Source organism: Thunnus maccoyii, chromosome 3 (assembly GCF_910596095.1).
Source record: "Thunnus maccoyii chromosome 3, fThuMac1.1, whole genome shotgun sequence".
In the NCBI taxonomy this organism is placed as follows: Eukaryota; Metazoa; Chordata; class Actinopteri; order Scombriformes; family Scombridae; genus Thunnus; species Thunnus maccoyii.
Window position 1 is genome coordinate 34,223,290 of NC_056535.1, and position 16,537 is coordinate 34,239,826.

General features: G+C 37.7%; 1 protein-coding gene across 1 annotated transcript; it reads left to right on the forward strand.

Moving 5' to 3' along the window:
* Positions 1-8,811: 8,811 nt before the first annotated feature.
* Positions 8,812-14,584, forward strand: dynlrb1 (dynein, light chain, roadblock-type 1). The gene is made up of 4 exons (XM_042405722.1): positions 8,812-8,918; positions 10,030-10,105; positions 12,127-12,294; positions 13,988-14,584. Exons 1-4 carry the CDS (start codon positions 8,916-8,918, stop codon positions 14,029-14,031), a joined length of 291 nt encoding a protein of 96 aa, XP_042261656.1. The 5' UTR covers positions 8,812-8,915; the 3' UTR covers positions 14,032-14,584.
* Positions 14,585-16,537: the final 1,953 nt, after the last annotated feature.

The following is a 16,537-nucleotide window of genomic DNA, read 5'->3' on the forward strand; positions in this document are numbered from 1 at the left end:
CTCTGTTTTGTATTTAAACTGTTCATAGCTGATAATCAACACCAATATTCAGTTGACTCTAAATTTAAAGGAAAGTCAGGATCTATTTGTTTTGTCCTCTGAAACATCATCATGTGACTGCAGTGACACGTACTTTGGCCTTTACAAGACTAACTTTACCAAGACGTCTAATCACAGGTGATTTGTTTTTAATCTCACATTTAATAATTAGTTTTGGTCAACATTTTTACATAAAATATAAAAAATATAATAACTAATAAAAGTGAGCGAGTGAAGAAATTTGTACTATGGATGAACTTCAAAAGTCAAAACAAGCAGCTGACAAGAAATACCCCATTTTACTGTTAAATCACTTTCATTCTTTGTCAAATGGAGATCATTTTTGGAAATGATGCTGTTATGCTAAAGAAAACACATTGAAAAGGTTTTTTATTTGTCATTTGTCATGACAAGTACAGATTCCTACAGTCACAGTGAAAGAAGAGGTGCAGGTTGGATTTGATGACCTTTAGCTTTTTTTCTTGCACAACCACAGATGAAATGTTAGTGTGAAGATCATGAATGACATGTAATAATGAAGTAGAATAAGCATTCAGTGAACAGTAGACATGGTAGGTTTGACTCTTTTTACTCACTCAAGTCACTATGAATCACTCACTGAGTCAGTCACCCAAAGCCTGGTGAATCAGCCACCGGTGAACGAACACTCGTCTACTGATTACAGCCTACAACTCAGCCCTGACCAGAACAAATAAACAAATCTTATGAAATGTTTCTGTTAGAGAATGTTGGTGACTTGAATAGAGGTGTTTGATGGTTCAATATTTGAATTAATAGGCTGATTTGATGTTCACATTCAGACGTTAATTTCAGCTTATCTCGATAATTAGCTAACACAATGTTCTATGTAAACAAGTGAAGCAAGCTAGCTAATGGAGTGTGTGAAGGTTTGATGGAGGTTGATGCAGTGGGATATGGCGTGCACATGATTTTTGGTTTAAGAAAATGAAACGTTGCATGTTCATCTCATTATAAAGACCTGATACACCATTGTTTTGTTTAACACACACTAGCTGCATTGACTGCCAACAGCTCAGAGGAAACACTCAACCTGTTTCAAAGCTACTCATGAGTTAGTGAATCAATAAGTGTGAGTCAGAGCTTCTCAACTCAAAGTGACAGCCGAGTATCAAGTCATCCAGTCACTCACTCGCACCTGCTGAACCAACAAGTTCCATCCACTCCCAGTGACCACTGATTCACACGATTAGGCTACCGATTTGCTACAGGAAATAACAGGATGTTGACAGAAGAAAAGAGGTGGAAATCCACCATGAGGGCAGTGCATCACTCGGACAGTCTACAGCGCTCACATGCTAGAGTTATCTTTTAGTTCATCTTCAAAAAAGGCAGTGGTTGCAAGCTGAGGGAAAGGTGGTGCCATTGGGCATGTCAAAGCTACAGTGTGAGTACAAAACTGATGTGCATTAGCTGAAATTCCAAATAATAATAATAATAAACTTCCCTGCTACCTTAGGAGGAGATTTCTGTACACAAATGGGACTAATAAGAGGACTCTACAAGTCAGACAGGGAAGAGGAAACAGACATCTTGAGGGAATACAGAGATGTGTTCACAGGGTTGAGGTGTGGACCTGGACAGAATCATATTCAGACTGATCCAGCAGTAGCTCCAGTTATTCAACCCATCCAGAAAGGTGCATTTAGCACTGAAAGATAAAATCAAAAGTGAACTGTAAAGGGTGGAGAAACTTAGTTGAAAAACAGACAGTACCCCAGGGGTGGAGCAGCGATTTTAAAAGTGTGGGTGTTCTAGGCCTGGGACATGAGCACCGCAACCCTCCACCTTTGGCCCCTGTTCCAGTCTCAACAACATGCAAAAACCAAAAAATCAAAATAAATGCCATGCATTTCTACATTTTCTTCAGCGCCATATGCAAATAATATTGAGTTCAAAATGTACATTGTAGCACTACACCCTTCACCACAAGATACTATATTCACCAGTATTCACATACCATAGTATTAAGTAATGACTTTAGACTTTTTAGTGTCTGTTAAAAAACATGTTTTTCAAAAAAATGTAAAGACTTTAATTTTCATTCTTTTTATTTCATCCATGAAACATGATGAAAAGTGAGCTACATCAAAACCAGTGTCATTGGGTGAAATTTGCAAGAACATAACAGCTTTAACATTATAAACAGTACACATTGGGTTATTCCTGATAAAATTTTCAAATAAAAGAAAAACAAAAACAGTACTCAAAACCAGTGTCAGATATAATAAATGGCAAAATTGTCCTTATTGCCTAATATTGTTGCCCCTTAAAACACAGTTACAGGGAAAAATGTCTGAGTATGAACATGTCCCTGAATTTTTTAGTAAGCAGAGGCAAAAAATGCCCAAATTGCCTACATCTGCTCAAAACATCCAAAGGTGCTCCTTCTATTGTCTGTACGAGAAACAAATTCTTTGGGAATTGCCTTCCTATCCAACATGTCATGCGTTTCCTTGTGAACATGACACACAGCCACACTGTTCAGGCATACTTGTGTCATAGTGCTCCGGAGCCATGTCTTCAGCCTCCGGAGCGCACTGAATCCTCTCTCTGCTTCAGCTGATGACACTGGGACAACAATAAGCAATCTCACAAGTGTTTCAAGTCGATCAAAGAGGCCACGGACCTCCAGAAACATCCCCTGAAGAATACCAACAACGTCACTGCTGGACTGGAAATTATACTTGGTTCTGAACGTTCCTAGTTGTGTCTTCAGACATTCAGGATTGAACTCTGGGTACTTTTGCACAACATCATGGACCTCTCCAGTTAAGAGGACTTGCTCCAGATTTCTGATCATTCTCATTCCTTCCTGCTCAAATCGTTCTCTAATCTGCATATCCACGACATCAAGGACTTTGTAGAACTCTGTTCTGTAGTACTCAGAAGGGGACGCATGTACATGTGCAGGAGCACAGCCGGTAAAACGTTGAGGTGGCCTATGGAAACGTGGTAATGCAATTGGAGTTAGACCAAACGTTTCACACATCTGTAATGCTTTGGTGTGAATAGTTCCGAAACTATCTGGGTTTCCTTTTTTTTGCGGAAGTCTCTTTCACACAGGCGACAGCGGAAAGCATGCCATCTATAGTCTGTGTTCTGCACTGGAGAGAAACATTGAGAGTCTCCAACTCCTCTGTTGTCTCTAAGGCAAGCAAAAGACCAAGAACAACATTTCCCTGCTGAAATTTGTCATACAAGCCCTGTGCCCTGCCTGCTGCATCTGGGTCACCTGTTGCCATCTCACTCAAAGCACACAATATGTGCTCATATCAGTTGAGCACAGCACGTATAGCACTTGTGCGAACTGTCCACCTTGTGGGACAAAGAGGTCTAATAGCCTGCTTTGGCCCCTCCTCAGTTTTTGCAGTTCCCTTAAAGATACCCTTCAGCTTGCCTGACTGGCTGAATAAAATTCCCAACTCATGAACTCATTCCATGGAGTTGCGAATAACAGCTGAGGCAGTACAGGCTTGCTGGGTGATGAGATTCATACAGTGTGAACCACAGTGCACATATGGAGCAAGCAGTTGCTCTCTCTGAATGATGGCCTGTGCCCCTGAATATTTACAAGCCATGTTTCCTGCACCATCATACACCTGGGCACGTAAGCCTGTGATGGGCAGATTGAGGCGTAGCAATACATCCTTCACCACCCTTGCCAGATTTTCTCCAGTGGCCAATGAAACCTCATACAGACTCATAAATTCCTCGTGTACAAACAAATCGTAGTCAACATACCTTAAGCACAATGCCTCCCGCTCTTTTCCTGATTGATCTCTTGTGCCATCCATCATTATGGAGAACTGCAAGTGTGGAAGTGATCGAATCTTGTCAGCAATGCCCCTAACAATGGAGGTGCTGATAAAGTTAAGGAACTTGTTTTGAATTGTTCCTGATGTGTAAACTTCTCTTTTACTTGCCAACCACCTGGTGAGGCATGGGTCTTCTTCTGCTTTATACTTAAGTAGTTGATCAAGATTTCCCTCACTCGAATCACGTCCCCTAAGAGCTACACCCTGTCTTGCCAACAACTGCACAGCACCAATTATTTTTAAGAGGCATGTCCTTGCTTCCTCTTGCTGTGTTGAACCCACACTAGCCAGCTGACACTGAGCTGATCTGTCTTCATACAGATGGGTAGTTATTGCTGTCTTGTGACAATCAGACTTTTCATGTAATCTGAATCGCTCAATGGCCTTTCTCCAGCTCTAGAAGCCTGCTGAAATAAATGCAGGTTCTGCATTCTTTGCCAGTGATATCTGTTTACCAGTGGTATCTCTGTGAAAAGCTTTGCAGCAGTAAGAGCACAGCACACCTTTCACACCAGGACTGAAATGGAGCCATGGGAATCTGCTGTACCACTGTCTTTGGAATGAAAGGATATATTTTCCCACTGACTTCTTAACAATGTATTTAGGATCTGGTTGATTCGGTTTAGTTGCTGAGAATGGTTGGTTTGAGCATGCCACAGCAGACGTGTCCAACACTTCTGTGACCTGCACCATACTTTCTTCATCCTCACGATCTCCCTCTCCTTCTCTTGTGTTCTCGCCCTCTTCTTCTTCTTCTCCCCGCTCTCCTTTGTCCTCCTGACTCCTTGATCCTACTTCCTCATAAACACCCTACATATGGAGTAAGAAAAACAATGACTTAATGGAATTCAATGTGTTCCTCTACATTTTCTTTCTTCCTCTTTCTGTGACAAAGCTTAATAACTGTTAATAACAAATTACAGGGCCAACGGTCTAACCTTGACCAAACTTGTAGTTTGACCATGTTGTGCCTTAAATCACCAGCAAAAACTTAAATTATAAAACTGGAAGGCAGCTTGTGAAATGAGACACGAATAGTTATACTGGTCATTTTATTTTCCTCTAAAACCATAGACTTTTAAAAATTTAAAACAATTTAAAAAAAAATTTTTTTTAAAAAGGGACATAGTTATCGTGACATCACCCATTGGTTGGTGGACTGCCGTTTTGAAGCAAGGATGTATAAAGAGAACTAGATACAGGAACAGCGCCGGGCTTTGAAGCCAATTTGACACAGTGGCCAAACCGTGTAATTACAATGTCACATGATGCACTCTTTATGAGTTTGTGTGTAAAACAAATTAATTTCCTAATTTTCATCAAGTCTATTTTTAGAAAAGTAAAGACTTTTAACCCACATGATCTGGTCAAAGTTTGATTGACATGTGTACTATCAGGTGTGTAGAGACAATAAATAACTGCAGCTGGACACAGAAAAATAATCATATATTTGAATGGAGAGTGTGAGTGAACCGCTAGGTGCTCAGGCCCTAATAAAGGAAAAACTGCAGTACAGAGCTACAAATTTTAATTTTGATGGTATTTTTCTACAGCACTTTATAACTTAACTGTCACCCTCACTTCATTTTTTCCCTTCCCCTCATAGGTCATCCCCACTACTGAATTATACTTATAAGACCTATAATTATTGTAAAATAAATGATAATAACACCAAACCTCATACAAAGTTTGTATATAATCTACTGTATGTATATAGGCCTTTCTGCTGTATCCTACAAAAATGAGTTGCACTCAACCCCCACGCCAGTGGCGGCTGGTGACTCAAAAAATTGGGGAGGACAGGAGGAAAACCAACAACACAACAAATCATACTAAACTATGTCATTGTCCCCCTCCTGATGAAATCGGAGGAGTGCGGGGCAATTTTATATGCCAATAAAACAATTTGCTTTTAAAAACAAAAACCCCTGAGTGGTGTAAAGGCTGCTTCTTTCAAGACATTTAGCATATATATATTATTTCTAAAAAAAAGAAGAGCTCATTTTAGCCATGGACTGGTTCAGATGTGTGATTTTACCAACAAAGTGAAATTCAAATTCATAGTATTGTTCTATTGTGACAACAGATTTATGTTCTCATCAAAAACAGACAAGATATCACATGATTTACACGTGTTTCCTATGTATTCTCTTAGTATAGAAATAGTATAGAAATATATAAAGTACCACAAAGCTTATAATGTGATACAGGAACGGATCAGTGCTGAATACTAGAAAGACTGAACACTAAAAACATTCACAGATCTAAAAGTGTAGGTTCACATCAGAAAGTAGTAATGCATGTATCAAATACACGGAAACTATCACTGGACCAACTCGATGTCAATTTTGCATTCTGGTTGTTGATTGGTTAGGGAGGCCGTCCTCCCTTGGAGCATCATTTTAGGTGTCTTTTCCAAAGAAGAGAGAAACAATATGTTGTAAATAATACTGAGATTTGGTAATGGTTTCAACCAAATATTCTTTTTTATATTTTGATCTCCCTCTTGCCTCTCAAAAAGAGAGGATCAACCTCCTCTGCCTCTATGGACCAGCCTCCATTGTGTGTGCCACACACACCTCCCCCCCCTTTCTTCCCTCCTCTCTCTCTCCCTCTCAGTTGGAGAGGAAAATGTACTCCTCTTGTGAAATCTCCTCAGAAATCCCATGACTTTGGCCAAGTCTTACATTAAAAATCATATTTTTTGTAGGAAATTTCGTTGCGAATCCATTGATAAAGGTTTGAAAGTGGGTTTTTTTAGCATGTTTAGGGGGTCAAATTTAGGTCTGATGTCCCATAATAATAAAGAAAGAAACAAACAAACACACGAAATACAATAGGGCTCAATAATAGAGATATGATTAGTTATAAAAATAGCAATAAAAGTTCTGGGTTTGAAAAGTGAAGCCATTGCTGTTTTAAGTGCCTTAAACCTGCATTCTCTCTAATGGCCAGCAGGGGGCGACTCCACTGGCTGCAAAAAGAAGGCTGTTTGCGTAGAAGTCTATGAGAGATGACTCTACTTTTCACTGGATTTATGATCCCAGTAAACACTTTCATAATGAGTTAATGGTCTCAATCGCTAGTTTCACGTCCTTTTCAATACATTATGATGTACCATGGTGGTCCGTGAGGTGCTGTAGTTGGACCCTGAGGAGCTCCTCCCCAGATCCACACGCTCGTCCAAATATGTTCACTTCTCATCACTTCTGGCTCCAAAAAACCAAGATGGTGACGGTCAAAATGCCAAACAATTTTGTAGCGACTACTGGCAACAACGTAAAAGTCGCTGAGAGGCTGAGGTTGGGCCTTGTTTGCCATTTGTCCGACACGCTACCAAAAAGATTCGCTGAGATCAAAACTGTAGGTTTAATAACTTTTATTAATGAAAGTGATCAACTTATTATAACTTGCACAAAATATAGGCTACTCAAAATAATCACAGCGATCAGGTGTAAAACTGCGTTCAGGAGTAAAACAGCGGTCAACAAAAAATACGACGACCCACTCACCCTCTGTCTCTTACCAGCTGGCATGCAGGTGAACAGGTGCTTAAATTAACTATAGGATACCACCGCCCATATCCATGTGACCTGATTATCAATCCCCGTGATCGTGCAATAATAAACAAACCAAAATAACCCAAAATATAAAACAAAATAATTACTACTTTGCAATTCATTCAAACTTGAAATTAATCCATTCATGGCTCCTACAAATTTTGTTCTTTTTTCTTTACTTAAACAACAGTAACATGAACAAGTTTAAAGAACAAAAAAAGCTTTTTACATACAATAAAAGAAAAATAATACTTTGGAAAATAAATAAATAAAGGGACACAGATTAATAAATAATACAGTTGATTTTATGTTTCTGATATTTTTTGGGTCTTTGTTGTTTTTTCTGTTTTTCAGCTTGACTATATAATTGTAATAGAGTATGATATCAATTAAAGTTAGGTTTTCTATTGCTCTGTTTCATTTTATGTATGTGGCATTTGCCAAAAAGTAAACAGATTTTAAAAAAACATGTTTGCCCATTGCCTTGTTTTCAGAATAAATGAAAATATCACCACCAGAAAGCAAGACCATTTGATCTGTTTTTCTAGATAGAAAGTTTTACATATCAATCCAAAATATTTTCGAATACATACAATGGAAAAAATAAGTGAAAAATGTTTCCATTTCTGGGTGAACAGACTTTTGTGTTTAAATTGAATATCTTATCATATCATATGTTATCATATTAATATCTGTGTGGAGAAAAGTTGTGCTTATTGGCCAACGTCCATGCTAAAAGTGCCTGTTTGTGAAAATGAGCTGATTTAATAGGTAATTTGTCCACAGAATAGTTGCATTTACGAAGAAATTCAATTGCATTTGGTTTGGGCAGCTTAATTCTCAGACGAAATGAAGGCCAAACATACACTATTTTTGTATATCTGTCAGATATAGGAATCAATAACTGAAGAAAAAACTCTTTTACCTCTTCTATAGAAATTAGTTCAATATGTATTGCACCCATAGTTAATACTGCAGTAAAATGTCAATCACATAATTACCTCCACCCATTTATTAATTAACCCACTGTACCTCCTCATGCAAAGTAAAGGGTGGATATGATTGGTTTGGTTAATCTTTTTTTTCCTTCACTTTATTTATAGAACACATCACGTACAACATGTGCGACAATAATACAATGACAGAAAACAATTAGACATCATAATGAAATAAAGATAACATAAAGGACGTGACTTCACTGTCAGTTTGTTGATACAGTCAACATGGGACCCGGACAAAGGGTAAAAGTGATTAGTTTGGTTAATAATTGGGTCAAAATTGAGTTTTTTACGTATTTTATCTTCCACGTTCGCCGTGGACCGTGAACGCAGCGGTGACGTCATTGACCCGGAAGTTTACCTCAGCAGTTTTCTCCCAGCAACAACACAGAACAGTTAGCTGTCATTTAGCTGAGCTCTGAGACCAGTTTCCGACACAGATTTCTCCTCACATACTGAAGATGGTAGGATGCGATGAATGCTTCATGTGTATTTCATGAACATGTTCATATTTCCGTCGTGACTGTTAATGTGTAGTTTTATAAAAGGGATTTTAAGTCGTTGCTAATCGGCTAGCTGGCTCATGCTAGTCGGGCGTTGTCATGTTAGCTCGCTGCAGCTAGTTCAATAATCTGAGATACTTTATCGCTAAATCAAAGTAGATAAATGTCGGTGGTGAAAGTAAGTGAGTACATTTACTCAAGTACTGTACTTAAGTACAATTCTGAGGTACTTTCACTTCACTAGAGTATTTCCATTTGATGTTACTTTAGTTACTTTTCAGATGAAGATTTGACACAATGGATAATATAACAAGCTTTTAAAATACAACACATTGTTAAAGATGAAACCAGTGGTTTCCAACCTTTTTGACTTTTGACGTCTTACAAAAAGCAGTGTGTAGTCGGGGTCACATTTCACATGTCTATGAGTTGTTAACAGCTCCACCAAATAGTGATTTTTCCCTCTAAACGTCTCACATGCTTTCATTTCAATAAATGTTCAAATGATCCAATATTTCAGCAAAAATCAAAGATTAGAGAAAAAGTCCAAAAACTGAAAACAGATTTGTGTATCAGAACTTTGTTTTTTCTTCTTTCCTCTCCCATTAATCATCTCACGACCCCTCAGATTTATCTGCTGACCCTTTGGAGGGGCCCGACCCCTAGGTTGGGAACCACTGGACTAAACTAGCTAACTGTATATAAAGTAGTGTAAACTAGCTCCACCTCCAGCAGCTACAACAGTAACATGCTGCTCTAACACTGATGCTTCACTATTAATAATCTAATGATGTCATATATAATAATATATCAGTCAGAGGGACCAAACCACTACTTTTACTGCAATACTTTAACTACATCAAGCTCATAATACTTATGTACTTTTACTGCAATACTTTCACTTCTAACTGTAATGTACTTTTACTGTAGGATGATTTTTCATGCAGGACTTTGACTGGTAATGGAGTATTTTTACATTGCTGTATGGGGCCTTTTAATTAAGTAAAGGATCTGAAAACATCTTCCATCTCTTCTAAATGTAATGATGTTAACTCATGTTTGTGTCTCTCAGGCTGAAGTAGAGGAAACTCTGAAGAGAATCCAGACCCAGAAGGGAGTGCAGGGAATCATCATCGTCAATTCAGAAGGTAAGATTTCCAAAAATCGATCCACAGATATTTTTTAAACTTAGTGTTTCTACGGTTGTTTGCAGATAGTTTGTGATAAGAGAAGTGCAGCTATTAGACATCTGAGTGAACTCAACCCCCTAATGAGACTCATCTTTTATTCATCAGTCTGTCCTGCAGAGGATATGATGTGTCATGTATGATTGTTTTGATGTGAAACTGAAGTGAGAGCAACATGACTTCAGTGTAAACTGACGATAAAGTTGAATCGTATCGTATCGTAGATTTTGGCTACAACTAATGATTATTTCCATTTGTGTTTAATCTGCTGATTATTTTTCAAATAATTGTTTTGTCTATATAAATCTTGTCTCTAACATGGCACATTACATCAATACAATTCTGTATTTATTATTATTTGCACACATACTGCACTATATCGCACGTTCCTGATCAATATTCCATTATCTTCTTTTTAAACAGCTCTTTGCAGTTTATAATATATTTTACATATTTTTATTGTAAGTCTATTTTCTATTATTTATGATTACTTGACTTATTTGTATTTGTATTTTCTCTTATTTTGTATATTTTTATTGTTATGCACCACAACATCAGGGCTCAATGTGCAAATCTACTTGGAAATAAACCTGTTTGTAATTGATCTCTAGTTGAATTGACTATTGAAGCACTTTTTACTGGACTTTTCAAAAAATCAGTAAAAAAACTGCAACAGAATCAGAACTGGACCACCAGGCTCTTAACCAGAACCAACAGAGTGAGAACATTACACTGATTTTAGCTTCTCTACACTGACTCCCAGTTATTTTTAGAATTGATTCCAAAATTATTTTAATGGTACCAATAACAGGTTGGTTACCAAATGGTAACCAGCCAGTATTAACTGGCCTTCAGTTCACTTCCTCTCCAACATTTACCCGTGTGTGTTTATTGTGCACTTTAATGTCATAATTTTAATGTATTTTAATGTTTTTCTTATGTGTACAGCACCTTGAGTTACAACCGCTGTATGAAAAGTTCTATACAAATAAATAAACTTGCTCGTCACAATCCCCAGAGTCCGGCCCTCAAACGTCTCATTGTGTGCAACCAAAAGTTCAAAACCTGAAGATATTAAATTTACAATTACTGAATATGAAAATGCAGAGAAAAGCAACAAATCATCACATTTGACAAGACAGAACCAGATAATGTCATTTATTAATGACTGAAAGCAATTGATTATCAAAACAGTTGGGATTCATCTTCTCCCGATCAATACAGGATTATTGAGACCGACACCAAACTGATGATGATATATCAGCTGATTTTTTTTTTTTTTCACACAACTCATAAAATAAATATTTTTGAGTACCGGGCAGGATGATTTACAGTTGAAAAATAAATGTGTCACAAACTCTCTGGTGAACAAACTAATGTTTCAGAACATTTTTGATGTTTCTGTTCTTCAGTTTCTTGCCATTTATCAGCTGATAGATACACCGATACTGATATATATCTGCAACGAGCTCATGTCGGCAAATATATGAGCCCAGCAGCATTATTATTCCACCACTTAAAAATAATCTGTACCAGCCTCCCATTGAAATGTTCACATGATTTGTAATTACTTAATTTCCACAATAACATGATTTGTTAGTATGTTGAAGCTTGTGTGAATGGCAGGAAATATATCAGTGATTCAATAAACAGAATAAAAATACAGGGATGTGAGTGTCTGATGTTTTTATAGTGTTACTACAAGCTTATTACAGCGACTTTATATTTTCTGTTGTATTATTTACTCTGATGCTGATAAAACAGCCACAGAAACAATATTTTGCATCAGTTTTCACTCTATTTGCATCCTTCTGCACACACCATTTACATGCAGAGGTAGTTAATTCTTATTCCCATCTTGATCTTAATTAGATTAAATAACAGAGTATGAGTAACACTTCACTTAATCTGGTCACATGAAAATTCTTTGTTTACATGTAACTGAACCATTTGTGTCTGTTTCTCTCTCTCTGGTCCTTCAGGAATCCCCATCAAGACGACTCTGGACAACTCCAGCACGGTTCAGTACGCGGGACTGATCCACCAGCTGGTGATGAAGGCCAGGAGCACCGTACGAGACATCGACCCCCAGAACGACCTCACCTTCCTCCGTGTGCGCTCCAAGAAGAACGAGATCATGATCGCTCCAGGTGAGAGGGGGAACGGAGAAGGGATCGGAATTTATGTTTTAATATCTCATACCTGCAAGTCACACAAATCACTCCTCCGATTTCTCTCAGAAGCAGCGACGATCGCTTGAGACAACTTTTACATCCTGACGTTTCTTTGTTTACTCGCTCAGACAGAAACTGTCATTTATGAAGGTTCAACCAGTTTGAAATGTAGATATTTACACCACATTCATCTGGCAGAAGTGTTTGTCCAACAAGACTCACAGTCAAGAAGTTTAAACTTGATAGGAACAAGAGATAAATATCATCACAGTGCCACAGTACAGTCAGACACCAACATCATACTCATTTATTACTCTCGTCTGTTTTATTCAAACAAGCTAGTTAATAAAATATCTGATTCTTTTTGTAAAACATCGTTAGAAACAGGTCACCTGCTGTATTTGCATCTGGTTTGCAAAGTGACTTCAGTGTTACAGGATTAGTCTGGTGATTTTCTATATTATATTTACTTTTGTCTTTCTTCAAATTTACAATTTAGTACAAAGTCCAGAGGTTGTGATATGTAGCACAACAAGCTAGTGAAGCTGTCAACAGAACCACGTTCCTGCACATGCTCAGTAGCGTCTGCCGTACACAGAACTACTCTCCAGAGACTGAAAACATGATGCTGTTATTAGTCTTTGGAGCCATTTCTAAACAAACTAACGTGACCAAACTCTTCATGATGAAGGAACATGTCACCCAGTGCAGCGCTGTGACTCACTGACGTGTTTGTAATAGTTTTTGGAACAACAACGGAGGAATAAGATATATCAGAAATTTGTTGACAGTAAGAAAAACATAAAACCGCAGCCTTATCTGTGAAGAGTAAACTCCTTTGCTGCCTCGGTAGCCTTCTAGTTAAGACGAGAACCACGTGGCTGCAACATCTGTGATTCGATCCTAGACGCGGAGGTTTGTCGGGCATGTCGTGCTCCTCTCCGTTACCCGTGTTTCCTGTCTGTCTCTGCATTTGCAGCTATCAAATAAAGGCAAAAATGCCCCACAAGCAGTCAGTGTAGTCTTTGTATGAAGGGCTGTCAGTCTTAGTCTCATCAGTCAAAATCAAAACACAATCAAGAAGAGTATTTTGGCAGCAAAGTTTATTCCACAACAGGAGCTGTTATAGTCGAGACTGTTCATTCATATCTTGTCATTTTTATTCTCCTGTTTTATCTTATTTTTATCTGTAAATCGTATTTATAATCTGGTCTTTTGTGTTTCTTTTAAGTTTCATATAAAAGCACTCGCGTTGTTGTGTAAAGGTGATACACAAATAAACCTTCCTCGTCTTCAGTCGACTGCAGTCAGACGCTCGTCACTGATTAGAGGCTTTTTTCTTCTGCCGCGCTCTGAAAACCCGGCGTCTGGTTTATAGCGTCTGAATTACAGTTTACCGCCATCTGGAACCAGGCAGGATTCAGCTTTTTATGTCGCAGCTCGTAACGAAGCTGTTCCAAAGAGATCTAAAAACCTATCTCGTTGGTGTCTGTACTGTGTTACGGAGGTTATATTAACACCAGAAAAATGTCAAAAGATACTCAACCCTGTTTGCAAGTAAGATCCTTTAACGGTTGCTCAGTATGTGTGAAATCTAAAAGAGTTTAAGAAATTAAAAGTACTGTTTTCTGTCTGTTTGGGTTTAACTGTTTCGCCTTTTTCTTCACAGATAAGGATTATTTCCTGATCGTCATTCAGAACCCTTCAGACTGAAACTCAAGGAGCCGCTACACACCTCGTTATTCTCTCCGTCTGTCCGTCTGTCACATTCAAACAGCTGAATGTTTCTCTTTGTCTTGTTAAATCATAAGGTTTTGTTTGCCAGAAGCTTTTTATGCATTTGCTGTACAAGGAAGTTAAAAGCAGGATTTGAAGGTGGATGAAACTGAATCTTATCACTTCACTTAACAACAACATGTGTGAACCATCTGACAGTCAATCAGTCTGCAGGCAAATTCTTTTTTCCATGTTTTAGCATTCCAGTTGGGTCTCCTCTCGACGTAAACTGTATGTTCTGTCACTGTGTTTACGGCAGAGACGTCTACGACATACACGACAGAGAGAGAGACCACAACATGTTTGTTTGTCAGCTCGATCTCAACAATGGAAGACTTGGGTTTGTTATTTATTGTTTTGTTGGCAAAAGATGTTGAAGTACAGTATTTCACTGGTGAGCAGAGAATTACACTACAAACATGTCTCTGCTCTCGCTATGTTAAGTTTCTGATGGTTATTTGTAACAAATTAAAAAATGTAAAAAGTCAAAGTGGTCTCTTGTTTTTTTTTATCATTTTCTTATTGTTAACAGTTTAGGGGAGAAGATAAGATGTGGTTGACTTTTACTAGTGTGACATCAGAGTAAAATGTATTTTCACAGATTAGTGACCTACCAGACACGTTAAAGGTCATCTCCAGTCGTGGATCAACACATAGTTTTAAACAGTTGATATACAGTAATGTGCAAAAGTTTGAGGCACTAAAAGTAAAGTGATGCTTTCCAGAATAATGTCATGAATAGTTTTTATTTATCAGTTAAATTGATCCAAAGTAAACAGCAGAAACATAAAGTAAATCAATATCTGCTGTGAGCAGCTTTGTCTTTAAACCAGCAGCAGTTCTCCTCGGTGTTTCAGGTTCTCGGCAGGTCGGTTGTTCCTGCATCTTGGAGAAGTTGCCACAGTTCTTCTGTGTCTTCATGTTAATCCCAGACTGACTCCATGATGTTGAGATCAGAGACCATCTGTTGCAGGACTCCTTGCTCTTCTGGTTGATGAAGGTAGTTCTTCATGACTCTGGATGGATGTTTGGGCTCGTTGTCCTGCTGCAGATAATCAGACTCCCTGATGGTGCTGCATTATAGAGAAGAATCTACTGTAAACATATAAAGAGCCTAAAACTTTTGCACTGTACTGTAACACATCAACTTTATCTCCTTCCATTGAAAACTAAGGATCTTTAAATGTAAATATTGTTAATTTTAAAAGTTTAACTTCTCAAATCAAGATCTCTCCTACTTCACCATGAAGTGGAGGAGTGCTGGAAGTTATAAGAGTTCATATCAGACTTCTTTAAATTGCTTATTGGACTGGGATTAACTTCCAAAATATTTGTGATGTCAGAAATTGTGGTCGTACGTCTTCAAAGTGAGCTCAGAGAAACTTTCCTCCTTCAGCAGATGAATGTAAAAAACAGCCTTTAGTGTCAAACTCTGAGAAGAAAACACAGTGAAGTCAAATATAAGCAAAACATATTTTTGAGTGGACGGAGCCGACCGAGCTGAAAAGAGCTTCAGGTTTGTTGTAGTCTGAGCTTCGACCACTGGAGGTCACCAAAACAGCTGGTTTTAAGTTTCTAGTGATTTACAGACTCAGACTGTCTGAGGATCAGGGAAAAAATATAAAGAGCACCTGATGCATTCATTTGATCTCATCAGCAGAGAACAACGATGCATGTTAATCCAATAATATTAACGTTTTATACGGTGATTCAGAATATAAGGAACCCTAACCCTAACCCTAACACCTCGATATAAACATTTATTATATAAGTCTGTATAAGTCATAAAATTGGCAAACATGCTCGGAAGATCAGGAATTTATCTTACAGTGATGTGTTTCTCTTTCTTGTACACAACATTTTCATTTCATGTTAATCCTGGACAGGTTTTAAATATGTAGTAGATTCACATGAAAAAAACGACACAATATAAATCACAATAACATCAAACACACACTTTTAAAGTGAGGTGAAGTTGAGTAGTTTCAACGTGTACATGTGCAATAACCCTGTAACACTAAGGCATCCCACAAATATAAATATTTATATTAGATTAAAATACAAAATGTGGAATAACGAGTTACATATCATTCATTACTATTTGAGCAAGCTGTATATATACTGCACATAACCATCTGCTGCATGTATATAAAGTTACTTATCACTTTTATAACCATTCAATATTTATTTCAGCACTTTCTACACACATTTACACTATTTGTATCCTGTTTACAATTTACAAAATTGCTTTCACCTGTAACTATAAAATTCACCTGTACAGTATAGTATCAATATCTAGTACACTCAACTCTAACATCCATGGACAATCATGCACCTTGCTACCTTATGTAGCAGTAAAGTACAGTGTACTGTGGCATATTAACATCATTAAACAGTGTGTGCTCAGCAAATATTATGGTTATATTTTTTTTATTTTTTCTAT